Source organism: Enoplosus armatus, chromosome 10 (assembly GCF_043641665.1).
Source record: "Enoplosus armatus isolate fEnoArm2 chromosome 10, fEnoArm2.hap1, whole genome shotgun sequence".
Lineage (NCBI taxonomy): Eukaryota > Metazoa > Chordata > Actinopteri > Centrarchiformes > Enoplosidae > Enoplosus > Enoplosus armatus.
In genome coordinates this window covers 10,908,745-10,927,142 of record NC_092189.1, presented here as the reverse complement: position 1 = coordinate 10,927,142, position 18,398 = coordinate 10,908,745, and the positions used below count along the sequence as shown (strand labels likewise).

General features: G+C 41.1%; 3 protein-coding genes across 3 annotated transcripts; 2 read left to right on the top strand and 1 right to left on the bottom strand.

Annotated features, from left to right (window-relative positions):
• The first annotated feature begins 107 nt into the window (after positions 1 to 107).
• On the top strand, positions 108 to 1,307 carry LOC139291623 (SLC35A4 upstream open reading frame protein-like). Its single transcript, XM_070913721.1, has 3 exons — positions 108 to 129; positions 530 to 628; positions 738 to 1,307. The coding sequence occupies exons 1-3, from the start codon at positions 115 to 117 to the stop codon at positions 933 to 935; spliced, it is 312 nt and encodes a 103-aa protein (XP_070769822.1). The 5' UTR covers positions 108 to 114; the 3' UTR covers positions 936 to 1,307.
• Positions 1,308 to 1,520: 213 nt separating this feature from the next.
• LOC139291606 (probable UDP-sugar transporter protein SLC35A4) lies at positions 1,521 to 2,837 on the top strand. The gene has a single exon (XM_070913691.1). It carries the CDS (start codon positions 1,521 to 1,523, stop codon positions 2,496 to 2,498), a length of 978 nt encoding a protein of 325 aa, XP_070769792.1. The 3' UTR covers positions 2,499 to 2,837.
• Positions 2,838 to 11,219: 8,382 nt separating this feature from the next.
• Positions 11,220 to 15,994, bottom strand: cd74a (CD74 molecule, major histocompatibility complex, class II invariant chain a). Its single transcript, XM_070912842.1, has 9 exons — positions 15,791 to 15,994; positions 14,516 to 14,685; positions 13,585 to 13,685; positions 13,394 to 13,450; positions 13,230 to 13,313; positions 13,055 to 13,133; positions 12,322 to 12,516; positions 12,151 to 12,213; positions 11,220 to 12,054 (listed from the first exon to the last, which is right to left on the bottom strand). Exons 1-9 carry the CDS (start codon positions 15,877 to 15,879, stop codon positions 12,047 to 12,049), a joined length of 846 nt encoding a protein of 281 aa, XP_070768943.1. The 5' UTR covers positions 15,880 to 15,994; the 3' UTR covers positions 11,220 to 12,046.
• Between the last annotated feature and the right edge of the window lie 2,404 nt (positions 15,995 to 18,398).

The window sequence follows — 18,398 nt, the reverse complement described above, 5'->3', positions numbered from 1 at the left end:
CCTACAAGACAAATTGAGGGTTTATATATAATATACAGACCAGACTAATCGAGCTGAAACAAAAATAGTGGTTCAGGCTTATGAGTCAAACACTGATCACCCTACGGAGCAAAAATGGCGGATGACAAGGTGAGTGAGTTACTGTGCTCTGGCTTTAAATGTGTTCAATTCACGTGTTTTTTTTTGATGACAGCCACTGCTATAGGGGGACCAAAAAAACGGTTCCTTTCAGCACCGTTCCTTTCGGCTGTAAAATTAAGTTACCGGAGCGATGATCGCTTCTAAATTAAAGTAATATATCCCTGAGCTGGCTAACGTTAAGTTACGTTGCTATTAAGTTAGCTAACCCAGCAAACTTCGAGAAAACTCGCTGTTTTGTTAGAGGAGCTCTCCATGGGAAAGTCTGTCACTAACTTAACTGTAACTTTGGGTTATATTGAACAGCAACCTTAGCTATCGTCAGTTACATTAACGTTGGGATTGCCATACTGTTTCCTAATACAAATGTGATGCATCGCTTTCATCTTAGGATCCTCTGAAACAGTTGAAAGATCTGACGCAGCTCAAAAATCAGTTGGAGGAAATCCAGAGGCGAGTAGAGAATGAAGTTTCTGTGGGAATTCCTCAGGTAAGTTGTTATAGGTATATATACATATATATATCCTAATTTAAATGTCTTTGTCACTCAACCTGGTGCAATTATTCTGTGTTGTGTCTGTATTCTTTTGCTCTTGTAGGGAGGCTCACTGTTGGGATCTCCATTTCTGAAGGGCTTTCTGGCCGGCTATGTGGTGGCCAAGCTTCGCTCCTCTGCCATCCTGGGAGTGCTGATGGGAACAATCACTGGCATGTATGCGGCACAGAGCTATCAAGTGCCCAACATTGAAAGGACGGTGAAAGACTATATGAACAACTTGAAAAAAGGACCAAAGTAATTTGGGTTGATTGTTGGTCCTGCCAGTGACATAACGGGCACAAGAGGAAGAAATACAGTTGCAGCTGCTGGCTTGTCAGCGGCTTGTGACGGATCAGCCTCCACTATTTCTGTGTAGACTGGACTATGGTTATAATGGTATAACTGGAATTTCATTGGGGACTCAAAGTAAAAGACTGGCTTTTATTTTCATTTTTGTTTCGTGTTCAGTTAAATACTGCTCTGTTTCATTTCCACTTGTGTCTGTTTGATGTTACCACAAGATGTAAGACTTTGTGCCTACAAGGTTTTCATGTTTGGTCCATCAGATTTCAAAACTTGTCTGCTGCCTGGAGCATTTATCTAAGCCCGTTACATTTTGAATTGCTCATGTGTAAAACAGGCAGTAATTCCTGCAAATGTTTCCTTTTTATTGCTCAGCTCATAATACATATACGGAGTTATACTGAGAATAGTGCATCTAAGTATTTAATTTATTTAAATAGTTGAGATTTATAGCTGGTTAAACAGTCAAAGTGAAGAGTTTTGCACTATAGCTAGCATTCAGATTTGTTATAATTTAAGTGTTTATTTTGTATTATTGACGATGATCGTGATCCAGAACGTGGGGCCCAGCTCACCGGCGAGGATTAGGAGACAGTGGGTGAAAAGGATTCAGTGGGGTGTCCTCTTTGGGCTGATGGTTCTCATCTATGGCTCTCATGCACCACTCATCACTCTCACCAAGGTAGACGGTCAAGTCCCTTTCAACCCCTCATCATGTGTTGTCATGATTGAGTTAACCAAACTCCTGATTTCTTTTGCCACTCTTGTTCTAACTGGGGCTACATCCGCCTTACATGCTCCTCCACATCTAGTCCTCTTGGCCCCCTATGCAGTCCCTGCCATACTCTACGCCCTCAACAACAACCTGGTAGTTCTCATGCAGGCCTACATGGACCCCAGCTCATACCAGGTCCTCTCTAACCTGAAAATTGCCTCCACTGCCCTGCTTTACTCCCTCTGCCTAGGCAAGAGGCTCCGGCCTGCTCAGTGGTTAGGTGTGGGGCTCCTCATGGGGGCAGGGGTGTGCCACAGCTACAGCAGCCTGGATCTAGGGGACCCTGAGAGTGCTGAAGCTGGGGACGGTCCCAGGCTTCATATCACAGCTTGGGGGCTTTTCCTTGTGCTTGTGTACTGCTGTGTTTCAGGGCTGGCAGCGGTTTACACAGAGAGGGTGCTGAAGAGCCAGAAGCTGCCCCTCAGCTTGCAGAATCTCTACCTCTATGTGTTTGGTGTGGCCATCAACGGGCTCTCTTCCTTCTCCTCTGTAGTGAGTGAAAAGAGCTTTCTGGAGGGATACTCAGGGGTGGTTTGGGCCATTATAGCAGGGCAGGCAGCTAACGGACTCCTGATGTCTGTGGTGCTAAAGCACGGCAGCGGGATCACCAGACTGTTTGTCATTTCCTGCTCCATGCTGGTTAACGCTCTGTTGTCTTGGGCCATCTTAGGGCTGCAGCTCACACCTTTTTTCCTCCTTCCTGTTTCTATGATTGGACTGGCAGCTTACCTTTATTACAGATAGTAAAGTCTCCACCAAGCGAACCGCAATGCCGCAAAAATAACTCATTACAGTTCACCTAAATGTCTGTTTCCTAGTTTTTGAGCTTCAGATGTGATTTGTTTTCTGCCTTTTTATCGATCTGCCTTTCTGTCTTTGACATCCAGAATCCAACACATTTTTTATTTGTAACCATATACCATATTATGTGTGTGAAGTCATGTCAGCTGATTTGACAATTTACATCATATTTTAGAGTTTAATTTAAATTTCTGTTACACTGTTGCAAGTACATTCAAATAATAATGCAAGTTGGGATTATTATATCTTCAGTGAAACATTTCTGAAGAGTGCTGCTATTGTTATCTTGGTGATTTTTTCTTTTGTATTGCATTTTCTACAAAGGACAATGTCAAAGATAATATCAAAGTGTTATACAGCATGTTAATGATAGTCAATAAATTGTCAAGAACAGTTTTATTTCTCATGATTTACATTAAGCACACTGATTCATAAACATCTTTTGTTCATATATTCATTGTTGTTGGGATAATGGATCAGCCTTAGGACCACCTCGCACAGCTAGAGAATCCTTTAGCTCTCCCAGTGCTGTAAAAGAAAATAAGCACTTTTAAAAGCTGGTGGGAGGAGGACTCATCTCTTGACATTCCTGTCACATTTAGCTTCAGAGGTTAGTTCAATCTGTAATATAACAGCCAGTCTGGTAGAGGTTAGGGAACATACACTGACCTTTATAGAGGTGTTTGTTGTCGGCCTGCAGCTGCTGGTTCTGGGCAGACAGGTAGACAGCATCCTGCACAGCCTCCAGCAGCACACTTCTGTATCTGCCCTCTGACATCTTCCTCTGCTCCTCACTTACCTGACGAAACACTCTGAACACCTGGAGGATAGTAAAACAAATAACACAGAAAAACATAAGGGTGATGCAGGAAAGAGCCTGAGATGCTTCTCTGTGTAAACATTTTGTCATGCAGCTGTAGTTTTACTGAGCAAACTGATGGTTATTTTGCATCACGCTTGTGTTAAAAATACTTATTTTCCCTTATATTTTTGTAGAATCTATGTCCCTGACATCCTGTGTTAATCTGCCAAATCCAGTTTATTTTTTGTTGCATTCATTGCTGTCACGTTTTTAGCTAAAAGTTTTGGGAAAGTAAAAGTGTGATCCTGAAGCGCTGACTGCAGTGACTCCTAAGTGTTGTAAAATATGGACTACAATTATGTCTACCCAAAATGCCCTCCCCCAAGCCCCGAATCAGCCAATAGCAAGCCCCCAGGGGTGATGTGTCAGTGCTGCATTACATCAATCACTATGCACACCATCATAATTAATTCATAATTAATACACATCATTCGTTGTATGTAACATTATAAATGTTTGAATATATTGACACATGCAAGAAGAAGGATTATTGAAAATATTTCCCCCACAGTTCTTGAAAACATCTATGTATGCTTAATGGGATCATTTTCATATAAATCTTAAATGATAGAGGGATATAGTAATCCTTTTAAGTGAGAACAATTTTGAGATGCCAATACAGTTTTTGTATATATGTAATATATTACACATTGCACATTTTATAATTGATATAAATGTATTTAATGTGAACACGAGGGGGAATCATACCAATGTATCATGTATATGTTGTATCTTTTATGAACTTATCATCATACAATTCCAGAGCATGGAAAGTGTGTTTGGAAAAGCACAGGCAACAACGAAAGACTAGTAATAAACTGTATTATTAATTCTAATTATTTGAATCGGTGTTCTCCAACAGCCCCCCACCTGTAGACTCTCTTCTCTTAGACAGTGCAGCTCTGTTTGGTGTCTGTGATACTGATTCTGCAGGTCTCGCTCAGCCTGCTGGGCCTCAGCGCGCAGGGCCTCTATCTGCAGCACCAGGACCTGCCTCTCTCTGGTCAGCACCAGCAGCTCTCTCTGGGGGCCCTCTGTCTAGTGGAGGAATGGATGAAACCATAAAAAATGCAGGGAAATAACAGAATGAAGTTGCAAATGCAGTGGTTTCCGCTGCCCACCATAAATCCAGCCTTGCATTAATTTAAACTGACTCAGCATCCTCGGCTAAGATAGATCACAAACTGAATAATGTTAAACAACAGTGTATCTCATTATCTCACCGGTAGCTGTTCCTGTGCCAAGTCTCTCTCCATCTTCTCCACCTCCTCCTGAATTAATCTCCCGTGGTCCTCCTTAAGTTGCCTCCTCCGTTCTTGTGCTTTGTTGTATTCCAAGTGAGACTGAGCATTAAATTGGCAAAATAAATGTCTCAGTGTGGCTTGCCCGCTCTTGCACACATAAATCTTACTTATGTGTTTAATAGGATATTCACAAAGCCTTGTAAACACGTTATCCATTCAGATGAATGGGTGTACAATACAATATTTAAAATGGCAGAGGTTAGATGGAGTGCGTTACTTGCTGACAGAGGTCAGAGTTCTCTGTAGCAGCTCCGTCCTTCAGTGTCTCCTCTCTGAGAGCCTCCCTCAGATGCTGGATTCTTGCTACTCTCTCCTGGACTTTCTCTACACTCCCTTTACCCTCTGAGAAACACACACAATATTGCTGATGTACCTATATATAAAAGTTGACAAATGTTTTCATACCGCAGCAAATTACCTCTGATATGTTCCTCCATTTCTTGTTTCAGCTGATCTTGTAAATATGTCATCGTGTCTGTACTCTCTCTATGATCACCGCTGTGCCAGTTGCTATATGGGGTCTGACAACTCTGTCAAATCAATGCAAAGCATGGTGTTCATTTCATCATGCTGGGAACACACATCATTGGTTAACATATTGCTAAAGGACATTTAGGCAGAAACCTGTGTTTTGCCTTTAGTCTTCTTTGACTCTTCCCTCCTCCTCTCCCATGACTGATTCTTCACAATCTGTTGAAGAGATCACAGAATGTATTTCAGCTATGAACTCAATTAGTCCCTGCAGAAGATGGTGAGAAAGCACTATTAAGTATTAGGCTCATCTAATGAATGACCTGAAGGCTTTGGGTCAGCTCTGCCAGCTTTAAGGTGTTGTGAGCTTCATTTCCCCCCTGAGACATCATTGCAGTTCTTAGATCCATGATGTTATCTCTGATCTCTTGCTCGGTTGCCCTTGGACACCAGCGATCAACAGCGGCCTTAGTTACCAAACTTCTCGCTTTCTGGGCCAAAGCTAAAGCAGAGAGGGTCTCGTCATCTTGGAGACCTGACAGATAAAGAGAGTCATATCTGTGCTTAAAGGATCATGGTTAAGACGGTGCAGCCGGGCCCAGAGGACCACTCACCTTGAGGGTGGATGCAGTAGACGAGGACCGTCCTACTGTTTCCTGTTAAAGCATCATTCAGGAGGAAAGGGAGGAGCTTGTTGCTTGTTGTGGCCTCACATTGGGTTTGGTCCACAACCTGGTTTTGGTCCACAACCTTCACCAGTGGGCTGACTCTGGAGAGTATATATAGTCATAGCAGGAAAGGCACAGGTGTAATAACATTAACAGTTGCTCCGTTCTGTTCAAGTGTCCCAGTTAGCCGTGACAGTGTGACAGCGAGCAGATGAATTCAGCCATCATTCATTCTATTATTTACACCTGCAACATGTCAAAAAGGCGTGTTGTAGCTTCAAATATCTTTTAAGGGCATACTGAACAAAGGGGTTATATGTTGTGGTTGATGCTTTGGTACAGTTTAAACACATTTCCCCCTCCAGCATAACTTTTTCACAACAATTTTTTTTCTAACAGGGAGCAGGAAGTCTCCCAATGGACAGTTCAACCACCTACCTTCTTAGAAAGGGCAGCAGAGCATCTGAAGGTGGAAAACTGAATAAGTAGTTAATGAACAATACTTCAACTACACTAATCTAAGTTTGCAAATGTAAATGTTAATATGTTATTAATAAATGGATTTTGATCTGGTATCCAATAATTACCTCTTATAATTACAAAGAGGACCCTAATAGACTACAAGCCCTGAATGATTGTCATGCATGACTGGTGATATTATTAGGATATGTGACTGAACAGTCAGAATAGTGCTTTAACACTTAGCTGAACATTAGCATATCATGCACATCAGCCCATGTAGTAGATAGCTACATGAGTGTATGACTGACCCTCTGAGGTCAGTCCTGCTGGCTCCTCCTGCCAGGTTGAACAGCTGCAGTCTGCTGCGGCACACCTCTGACTCCACCTCCTCTGGATGAAGTTTCCACTCAACAGCCACTGAGAACAGGGAACTACATCTGAGGGAAGCACAAACCATGAATATGTAGAGACAATTACCACATTCATCCATAAAGTGCAGGAAAGGGAAGCTTTAATGACATTGTGTGCAACAACCCAATGAGATAAATCTGCTACGTGACAATCCGATCACTCATGTGACAGTAAAGCACTTATAGTGATCAACAACTGTAATTAATCCATTCAGAGTAATTCAGTTAAGTGATTACATGGCCAGAGTTTCTTTGACCTGAGCTTTATTTGACCTACCTGCTGGAAATGGAGCCTGCATTGGCCTTCAGTGTCTCCCTGCATGTTTCATACAGAGTGTAGGCTTCTTCTGCTGAACACACACACACCTCACATAAACCGCCTACAAGACTGAGAAAAAAGACAAAGGCTAATCATTTGGTTTACATTATGTGTTCAATATGCATTCGTTGTTTATTGTATCTACCTTGATATATCAGTGGTCATCATCTGGACTCACCTTCCAAGGACCTGGTGTGTCACAAGTTTTAGAGCCTGTCTGCTAGGGCTCAGGAGATCCACAGCACTGCCATCCGGATAAAACTGACATTGACAAACATCAGACTATTTATCCTGCACCATATTGTGTCTAATATGATTTGTGGTTTGCTATTAAAAAGAAGGACAAACCTGAAGGAACGACACAGAGATGAACAACTCCTCTTTCACATGTGACAATATACGACTAAACAGATTTGCCAAGACCTAAGACACAGTCAAGCGTCAGATTAACAGTGAGGAAACATAAAATCTGCAAATATGAAGTGTAGTTTTGTTTTGGCCTTCACCTGTTTGATGATACTGCGGTCAATAAGAGTGCTAATCTTCTCTGTGGAGGCTCCACATATCAGCAGCGCTGCATTATAACTGCTGGATATAGACTCAGTGAGAGGCCGCAGGAGCTCAGGGTGGAAACTCTGCACATTTATATTCAGACTTTTAGTCTCCAGACATCCCCCAGGACGAGGCTTAGTGCTGTATAGCTCAAATACAACAGTCACATTGGTGTAAATCAGAGGTCTGAAGCTCTTTTTTACCTGTATGTTGTCAACCGTCACAACTTGGTCAAAGGAGAAGGACTTTGTTTCCTGATTGGAAAACACAGCGAGAGTGTTCAGAAAGCAAATAGCTGAATGTTGGTTGAAGCAGTGAGTGAATTCAAATGTTTACCTCTACCTTTCCCGATTTATAGTCCACACCATGTTCTTCTTCACTAACAACCACACAGCGGTTACCCTCTGTGTATTACAAAACAATAACATTTCAACACAAATCCCCAGCGACAGCAGATTTACAGATTTAACATTTGTGTCCTTGCTTTACCTTCAGTAAGTACAACTCCCACTCTTACTGTTTCAGCTCCCTCACACAGCTGGAGAAACACGATAATTGGTCATAAATGATCAAATCAGACAAGCCAGTCTTAAGTCCCCTAAATGATGTTTCCCTCCCCGTCTTTACACACTAATGTGGCTGTAAAAAGAAGGTACTTACAGGTGCGTTCATGTTCACAGTGGCCATCTCATGCGTATGTGTACCACAGCCACTGGGTCACCCGGATTTCATTACATCGCGCTAAAATATTAATGAGCCAGAATCTACTTTCACTGGTCCAAGTGATCAGGGTGCAGTTACCAGGAGGGACAGAAAGATCACAACTGAGGTTGCAGATGAGCAGTAATCATTTTCACAATTCCCTTCAAACATCTTTATTATGTCATTTTGGAAAATGCAACAGAAAGAGAGAGAAACAAATTGTAAGTGTTATTAGAAACTGATTTATCCTCTATTTTCCATTTTATTACCCACAAGGGAACCACTTTCTGATCAGGCACCCTAATGACTTTATCAATGGATGATAACCATTGATTAATAAAGGTTATTCAGGATTTAATGTTTGAATTGTTTATAATGCTTTATGGTTCAGTTATAAACCATTAATAAGAACAAATATTGGTTTACCAGATTGTGAAAATCCCTTTTCCTGGTGTTTATCCTTTCAATTTGGTAACAGCGCACTTATAAAAGGGATTTTGTCAGAAGTTGTCAAGTATTAATGGCTATTATAACTGATCTATAAGTTTTAATAAATCATGTATTAACCAACAATAAAGCCAGCAGTTAAACCCTTTATATAGGATGCCTTATTAAAAAGTGGTATCAAAACAAGGATGCTGTTGGCTGCAAACATCAGAAAAAATCAATCAGACGTGACAATAAACCTGTGAAGAGAGTCAAAGAGAGCGGAGGGCTGTGGCGTTGTGCTCCACCGGTCGGCTTCACACATGTTTCAAGAGACAAGTTCTGCGTCTCCTGCTGCTCCTCCACAGACATGGGGTCTGTGTTGTCTCTGGTCTCGGCACAGTCACACTGATAAGGGTTCCTCCCTGCATGGAGAACACCAAGCTGCTCCAGTGTGCTCAGTGTCTCATTTATCAAGATGGTAAGCTGGTCACCGTCCACCTTCAGCCCCTGGAGTTGCAGGTTGTCCAGAGAGGGGAGACATATGAGGCGGTTATTTGACAAATATAGCTTTTTCAAGGTCTGTGGTAGGTTATTGAGTATCTCGAGAGAATTATAACTTAAATCCAGTTCCTCCAGAGATGTGGAGAGTAACGAGTTAACCTCTGTGATCCCTGAGTGGGAAAGGTTGAGCATCCTGAGCGGCTTTGCCTGGAGGCAGCGAGGATAGTGGAAGATGGAGAAACTGTTCCAGCTGACATCAAGTTGGGTGAGGATGGGAGTGAGACTCAGGGGGGTGCAGAGAGACTGGAGGGAGGTGAGGTTGCTGTGTCTCAGGTAGAGAGATTTCAGGTTCTTGAACGAAAGAGAGGAGCAATGTGAGATACGCTGCAGACTAGTGTAAGAGATGGGGTTCTCTGACAGATCCAGATGAGTCAGGTTTTCCGCTCTTTGAGCCCAGCTGCAGTCCATCTCAACCAGGCCAGAACGAACAAGACCAAATGATTTCAGGGAGGCAAACAACCAGTGGTGGAGCGCCTGAAAAAAGGGCTACAGGAGAGAGGAGTCCATTGTTATGTTTTCCAGTTGAAGGGCTTTGAGAGTGGATGGAATTATGTTGATTTATTTCAGGACAGGGCCAGAAAAGGGATCACCTCACTGATTAATGACACGGAGATTGTGACGTTGTAGAAAACGAGTTTATTTTTCTGGATTAACTGAAAAATAAAATCTGTAGAGGCTACAGCCACCTCAGATACATCCAGTTGGCCATCTCTCAGCTCCAGCTCCAAAGCCTGGACGCAAATCTGACTTTGTGTGTTGTAGATATCCATAACATTGCACACACAACGAGTCCTATCCTCGCTTAAGACGCAAAGAGAAGTGGCCGCTCCTGAAGTGACAGTGAGTCCCACAAGCAGGAGCGGAATCAGTCTCTGAGTCGGTGTCATGGTGGGCAGGAGAACTGTCAGCAACACCTGAAAATGTCAACATCCAGAGAAGAGAGAATTGGTTTTAGCAGGAACTGAAAAGACAGTTTTAAATGTCTAAATGGCTTTAAATACAAAAAACTCTTTTTAATGAAAGAAAGGCAACCTGGTCACATTAAAAAGATCTCAAAAGGCTTTAAGAGAGACAGACATGTTTGGTAATAAACCAAAAAACGGAACATGTTTATTTTTATTTAATGATTTCTTTCTGAATATGGTTTGTATTGTTTTGTTAATGATGCCATACATGCCAAGCAGTGTTAAAAGCTGATAAATATGTCCACTTATTCCAACTGGGTTCATAATACAAAGGTTCTATGATCTCCAAAAATGTATAGAAACATGTAGTCATGAAGATGCATTAGAAGAGCATTAATTTAACAACGTATGTCTTCAAGTCAAGCACTTACCCTCTGGTCAGTTTAGCTGTAGATGTTGATCATTTGATCAACTGTTGGCTGAGTTCAGTGTTTTTATTATCAACTTACTTCCGCTTTTCTGCTACAGATGTTCCCACTTCCCCTCCTTTTCCTATCACATCCAAAAAGAGACCTGTGTTCTGGGACATATAGTACTTCCTCAAACAAGAGTAAATTCCCCAAAATAACCATTCTGCTCTTTGCATGACAGATATGCATCCCTAAATATTTGAGCACATAACATGATGCTCCCACCAGCAGCTCTGAGGACTGTGAAAACACCACTGAGGGGGTCAGCTGGGACAGAAAGCAGTGGTTTAATGTAACCAAGTATATTTACATTAGTTTAAATTGCATTTTGCTTGAGTATTTCGAATGTATGCAAAAGTATACTTCCACCACTGAATCTGAATCTAGCGTGCTTCAATGAAAAGTGAACTTTAAAGGTGTCAGAAAATCCAGGACTAAGTGAGCAGTGTCATTGCATCTAATCAGGTTAAAGTTTATTAAGGCCTTATTTTGATTATAGCTTCAGCAGTTAATTGATCTCAGTAGAACAATCTGTAACAATGCAAACAGTATTGTGAGGAAAACTTTATTTAGCCTTCTTAACACAAACACCTTCATAGAAAAGTCACTTTCTCATAGTCACGTCCTTTGAACGGTCGGTTCACTCAAATTACAAAACAAAACAAAACAACAAAAATAAAACTTCTCACTCTGCAGATAGTTCTGGTGTTATTTAGCCAGGTTTTTGTTGCTCACAGCATTCATCAAATCAAAATTAAACAACAACATATCTTTCAAGAAACAGTGTCCTCATTACTCTGAATATATCCACAGACTTCACTGTGAACAGTTTTTATTGGCACTACTGTCTTCCACAGAAATAGTCCCTATGAAAACTGTCCGTAGTGTGGTCCGTGGATCACTCAGACTAACAGGGGACATATTGTTTCTTGGCTGTTTATATTTTTAAGAGTAACTTTTCAATGCTGTATGCACCATAAACATCTTCCTTTCAACTCAAGTAAAACCTGAACTACCTCCATGTCTAGACAGGGGTAAGGGAGAAAACATGTAATTTGAGTGAACCGACCCTTTAAGCCTTCTTTAGAGACAAACACGTTTAACACACATACTTTAATATACTGTAGATGATATGAACATCTAGATTAAAATGTCAATGAGAACACCCCCAAACTATAAACTGTAACAGGCCCCTATTGATTTGATTTCAAGCAGCCAGCAAAATAGTTAAAATCAAGAGATTACATGGAAGAATAACTGATCAGCAATTAAAACAAGTACTGCACGCAGCTCAGCATCCATTTTGAAGCCACCGATTTCTCAAGTCTGTGAAGATTGATGAAAGAAACACCCGACACACTTCTGCTTCATTTTTTTCACTGATCTGGAAAAAAGAAAAACACAACATGTGATGATGTGTAGCAGGCAACAAAAGCTTGTGAATAAACATCTAAAATAAAGACGTTTTTGAGGCACTCACCATTAACGCTGATGGTCCTCTGCAACTGCCTGGGTGCAAACATCATGCGATGAGGAGCTAAGGCTAAAATGAACAGGGGAAAAATGGTGCAATTAAGTTATTTTCATCATTCATGACAGCCTCTTGCATGAAAAGCTACAAATGCAATGTCCTTGAATCTGTTTCTTCTACCTCTCTTCTGACAGTCGGGGCGGCCGCGCATGCTGGTGCCCTCGATCACTTTGCCATCCTCGTCCACACACCAGCAGTAGCCGGTGGAGTGCCAGCACTGCATGGGCTTGTAGCGGCCCTGCTCATCACACTGGGGCACGTAGGAACCCAGCTTGCCGGGTGACTCCATCTGGCACTTGGTCTTGATCGAGGAAGCTGAGGGATGCAAAGAGTGGAGAAGATTGGAACATTAAAGGCCTGTTTGGTGACTACAGCAAAGTTAAATCAATAGTGCCACATTTTGGGAGGTATTTCTTGCTGAGAGTGAGACGATTGATACCACTCTCCTATCTGTCCATTTAATATGATATAGAATATATGGTATTGATTTTCTCATGTATTTCCCAAAATGTCAATCCTTTCCTTCTAAGGCTAGGCTACATCTTAGGTTTCACCATGAGTAGTGTAGGAAAACAGTTGCGAAAAGAAAGGTGGTTTTACCCAAATAATATCTGGTATGCAATTGTACCAAAATAATGAAAATGATAGTCAAAATGTTGGTATGCTCCACACTATATCCCTGCTCAGCATATCTCTCTTACATCAATATTGTCACAGTTGATATATTACAGCCACCGTCCTTAAACTCCCTACAGGAAATGTAATAAACAACCAGCATCTACTGTCACAGCAGCAGTCTGGATTAGAAAATCAGCTAAATACTAAAATGTAAAGGAATGAGAGTTGCAGTAACCTGGATCAGCTATTGGGGGTGCAGGCTGCTGCTGGGCCATCTGGAAGATCAGCCAGTAACGCATCCAGGACTCAAAGTTCTGCAGAGTGCAAAAAAACCATGACAACATGAGTTAATTGTATTCACTTCTATTTAAGTTGTTGTAGTTTCCGTGTAAATGTGTGTGAGGCTTTACCTTCCACTCGCTCTCATTCATCTGCTGCTTCAGGCTCTCCAGGTTGGCCAGGAAGGTCTCGTTGAACTGCGGCAGCTGGGAGTCCTGCTCAACACATGACCAGAGCTTAGTGAAAACACAACATCAGCAACGCGAGGACAAACAGGATACCGAGTGCAACATACCTGCATGAGATCCTTCAGCTGTTTCTCCACACTAACAACAGCAGTTTCTTGCAGTTTCTGATGGGAGCGAACAGTTCATGTTGAGATGTATTCATTCATTATACACCACCCAGGACAGGACAATGTTTTAAGTCTTAAACCAGTTTAAAAGTTAAATGACATTTGTTCCGGCGCAGCAGGTGTAAACCTACAGTCAAGGGTGTCTTGGTTGGCTTGGAGTCCACATCCGAGGCGAAGTTCATCATCAGAGGAAGGCTGTTCATGGGCGTGTACATCTTCTTTGGAACCACACCTGTAAGTAAAAAAACCCAAAACAAACATCAATCACTGTGGTAGAAATTTAATGGCTATAAAGGAATGTGTAATTTGTGCATTGTCCTTCACACTTGGCATACTTTATGTGAGGAGTCTGTGTGTGTCTGGAGACAAAGATAAGATGGAGAACCTTGGAGAAGTTCCAGACTCAATATTGACTGAGAGACGACATTGACCCAGAGTTACACAGTGTTTTGCCTCCTCCCTGGTGGTGTGATTGTACGTGATTCCACATGTCGTGTGACATGCTGCATAAAGCTGAGCAAATTTAGTGGTACTTTAAGTTTTTGGTATGAACTGAAAGAATTTGGGCGGGGCAAGAAAAGATGAACTTTGGAGAGATAATGTTTGTTCGTTTTTACTGAAAGCTAATGAAAATGTATGGATATAACATTTGAAAAGAACTCCGGAAAACAACTTATTTGTTGTTTGTGATTAAAATGCAGGCAACACGTGATCAGCTCAAAAAGACGCTTTTCATCACAGCAGCTCTGCTACACCGGATGTGTTGAATGCTAGATAATGTATTATGCTACATGCATGTAACACTGCTTGAAATGATAAGATCAACATAAAGATGGCACACAGCTGACCCGCCCCCCCCCCCCATGAATCACCAGCAAAACTTTCATTTCTCTGTGCAGCTTTCACATCAAGTTCCTTAAAGCGAATTCTCACTTCCCTCTCCACCTCCTCATTCCTACAGCCTCCTCTTCATCCTGTCTGACGAAGACTATGACCCATTAATGATGCATTACTACTTGGATCACCCTGACTGATCATTAGGACTTGAATGCCTCCTTTTACCCTGGGATGAGCGGGTCAGCTGTTTGCCCATTCTCTCGGAGTTCTTCTGCAGCGAGTGGATCTGCTGCTTCTGGTCGAACACCATGTAGGCAGTGAAGACCTGGCTGGCCAGCAACAGACATGCCAGGGTCGTCAGGCCTGCCACCTTCAAGGCACGACTGTTGGAGCCCCTGAGAGAGAGAAATAGAAAAACATGTGTCTCTTGAGGAGGATAAAACAGCAGGGGAGAGGGGATAACATGACGCACAGCCAAATTCAGATAGACTAAAACTGGGACAGGTATTAAAGTTACTTAGGGGGATTTCCTAAAGTGCTGTGTGGCATTTTCAAAGCAAAGGTGATTTGTTGTGATACTGAGTTTGGACTGTCCAGCTGGCACAAAAGCCCCATATGTAAACCAACAATCTTTAGAAGTTATGATATTCTCACTTACACTAATACATATAAAAGTCCTGAGACAAGAACACAGTGAGCCTTTTTCTCTGCTGCTCATAATCAACCAATAGAATGTGACCATCACTTGTTACTAGGTAGATGCTTTTCCCTGGCATGAGGAAATGTGCTGTATGTAAACAATGTCATCATACCTGATAGATGTTAGTCTGTCATTTCTAGTGTATCTTAAGAGAATATTATTAAAACCAACTACATGTATAACAACAAAGTAGTCCGTGATGTGAGGGAAACAGTAAGCCTTATTTATGCCTCTAACTAACACAAAAAACATTTTCATACATTAGAGACATGATTACACTGTAACACTCGATAATCTTATGTCATTCTACATTGAAATGTAGACTATTAGCCACTGTTTTTCTCTGTGGTTAATTATGACCCAATAGCATGACAGCATCACCAGTTACTAGGCAGACGCCTTCTCTTGGCACTAAGTAAATCGCCCCGTGTCTGATTGAAGGTTACTGAAGATGCTTTAAAATAAATTAAATGTAAAAAGAAAAGTAAACATATATATGACTCGTTGTGAAGCAATAACTAAACGCACTTATTATTTCAGGAACTGGTGAGAGTTTTCACCAGACACCAATATAATCCCATTTTAAACACAATTTAAACAAATGTTGTGTTCATTAAGTGTTACTCCAGGAACTTTAAGTTTAACACTTAACTACATTTTACGTTTTAGTTGTGCTTTATTGCTCATTTTAATTCAGCTATACATAGAGGAACTTTACTGACAAAGACTACATTCTGGAGCTACCACTGAGCAAACAGCTGTTGTTATGGGTATATGTTTATGTGATTAATTGCTCTCACCCTGAGGGTCCTGCTGCGGGGAGAATAAGCGCATCCTCACTGCCTGTCAGACTGCCTCTGGCAGCACCTTCTTCTCCGGTGTGAGACATCTGTCCTGGAAGTTTCCCTCAACTTCTTCAGAGCAACAAACTGACGAGAGTCCGGCAGGTCAGGCACATAAACCGTGTTGATATAAGGAAGGATTTACCAGACAGGTTCCTCAGAAAGGTGAAGGGATGTGGGAAGTCCCCTCTCTTAAAAACGCTGTGGGATGGCTCAGCGGCGCCGTGATTGGTCACATTTTACCACCGTCACTTGTTGATAGAGGCAGACAACAGTGAAGGAGTGAGGGTTTCTTTACAGCCTGAATTTCACCCTTACTGGTTCTACTATATCGTAATATCTATTGTTAATCCTAAATTAACATGTTCGATCAAATTAATGTAGGTTTAATACTACTAATAGATATTTTGTAATATTACTATACTTTTATTATCACTTAGAGATATTGTATACTAGTGAATACTTTGGCTACAATTATAACCTTATTTGTATAGTACTTTTTCTTTAAGCACTTTAGGCAAGAGTGCTTTACAGGGAAAATAAATAAGCAAACCACCAATACCAATACCACCAATAATAGAACAATACATTTAAATAATACTAAAACACACTTTTATTCTGAAATATTTGTCAGTAGTAGGCTAGCCATGAGGACATGTGAATTGTCGGATTTATTAGTATTTTTAAATGCAGCAGTTCATCTTAATTTATGATGACCACTGTTTACTTCCTGGAACAACAGAAGAGGATTGTCTCTTTGGCAGATTTTTGGTGTTTTCCCCAACAAGGATTTAAAATCAGGATAACATGAGCCACATGTAAATCTACCTTGGGTTAGGTTAAACTTCAAGGACAATAATATTATTCCAAAATTATTTTGTTGTTGAACAAAATGCGTAATGGGAGAGAGATTCAAGTTGTTTACTTTTCGAAAGTAGCTCATGAATTGAAACCAAAAGACAAACCAATCACAGTTCTCAGCCATAGTCAAGCCAGACAGTCTCTGACAAAAGCAGTCATCATCATCCTGCTTGATTTGAAGTTAAGAGTGACAAGTGAAAAGTTGGTTTGATCTGAGAACAGACAGGAGGGAAAAAAGATCCAGCTATTGAAAAATACAGTGGTGTTTTATTTGCAAATTAAAAAGCACCGACAATATTAGTTACACTGTAAAAATTATTGACAACAATTACAAATCTTTATCATACAGTCCAGGAGATTAGTACCATCATTGCTGTTATGTGTTATCACTTAATACTTTATATGGAGAGACTCAGTACCTGTGTACAATAGTTGGCAGTGAGAGGACATGAGAGGAAACAATCTTAGCGACACCTCCGCACAATGAAATAATCCAGACTTCCCCCCTCAGCACAGCACTGACATTTCACACTATGGGAATGGGCCGATGGAGAGTGTAAACCCAAACACATTCAATAATTTAGGTCTACTGAGGGGTTGCGTATTATGTACATTACAAAGTCAGGAAATAAAAGGACCAACATGTGCATTGTTATTACATCAGAACATTGTACAAAACTATTGCAATAAGAGCAGCTTTTTGTTATCTATGCTTGACATCTAGTTGCAGTGGTAACACCTTGACCGACAACCAAGTGTCTGTATGGTCTCACTGGGCATACTGTTGGTTTTCCTGGCAACTTTAAACGTTTTTCCCCAGAGACAGCTTTTCTTTTTTTTCCTCCCCCAAACTTAAACTCATCTAGTAAACTAAATGAAACAAAATATAAGACAAAATATACAGTTTTGACAAAAAGAAAAGAACAATGCTGAAAACAGATTTGAAATGCACAATCTTGTCCTGTACACCATCTGAATCTCTCGGACCAGAGTGTTTAATTAAAACATACAGTAGCTAGCTTATGATCTTCTTCACAGATTGTAGCAGGATCTGTTTTTTGTTAGTGTGCTTTCCAGTAACCTGTTATGTTCAGAATCGATGTTCACTTGAGTGCCTTAAATATTGTGCTTTCAACATCTATCCTACTGTTCCTGCTTTAGCCAGTTTAATGGTCATGGAACTGACTACAGAGGAGGCTGAGCCGAACAGTTTAAAACAAACCAGTCTGCTGTACATCCGGCCTATACGAGGAAACTGAGCTAAGATGTTTAGTTTTGGTACATTCTACGATAATGCATTGCCATCAGCATTATAGAAATGTTAAAACAAAGTCTGGAGTAAAGAAAACAAAACATAAAACTTAAAAAAAAAAATAAAAAAAAATGAGAACCCTCAAAAGTCCATGTTGTAATATTTTAATGAAGATTCTGTCCTGGCACTTGTAAATGCGATAACTAGATTCTACCAAGGCCTATCAAGTGAGGCTACAACATGCAGCCTGAGTCAAGACTCCAGATGTCCCATTCTCCTCTCACACAAACACTTCACATATATCAAAGGCATTTGCAACCAATGTCTGTCTGTCAGTCAGGCTGTCATCCATTTAGTCAATGTTACGTTGCCTGTTTTAATGTGGAGACACGGGTGATGCTCTTCCACCTGTTTTCCCAGAGCTGAGACTGTGAAGACTTCAGACTTTATTTT

Excerpts from the sequence above, each read along its gene's own strand:
- LOC139291606 (XM_070913691.1), top strand. The coding sequence starts at position 1,521 with ATGATCGTGATCCAGAACGTGGGGCCCAGCTCACCGGCGAGGATTAGG.
- LOC139291623 (XM_070913721.1), top strand. Across the intron at positions 629-737 it reads TTTCTGTGGGAATTCCTCAG|GGAGGCTCACTGTTGGGATC; the intron begins GTAAGTTGTTAT and ends TTGCTCTTGTAG.
- cd74a (XM_070912842.1), bottom strand. The coding sequence starts at position 15,879 with ATGTCTCACACCGGAGAAGAAGGTGCTGCCAGAGGCAGTCTGACAGGC. Across the intron at positions 14,686-15,790 it reads CCCGCAGCAGGACCCTCAGG|GGGCTCCAACAGTCGTGCCT; the intron begins GTGAGAGCAATT and ends TCTCTCTCTCAG. Across the intron at positions 12,517-13,054 it reads ACCCCCAATAGCTGATCCAG|CTTCCTCGATCAAGACCAAG; the intron begins GTTACTGCAACT and ends TGCATCCCTCAG.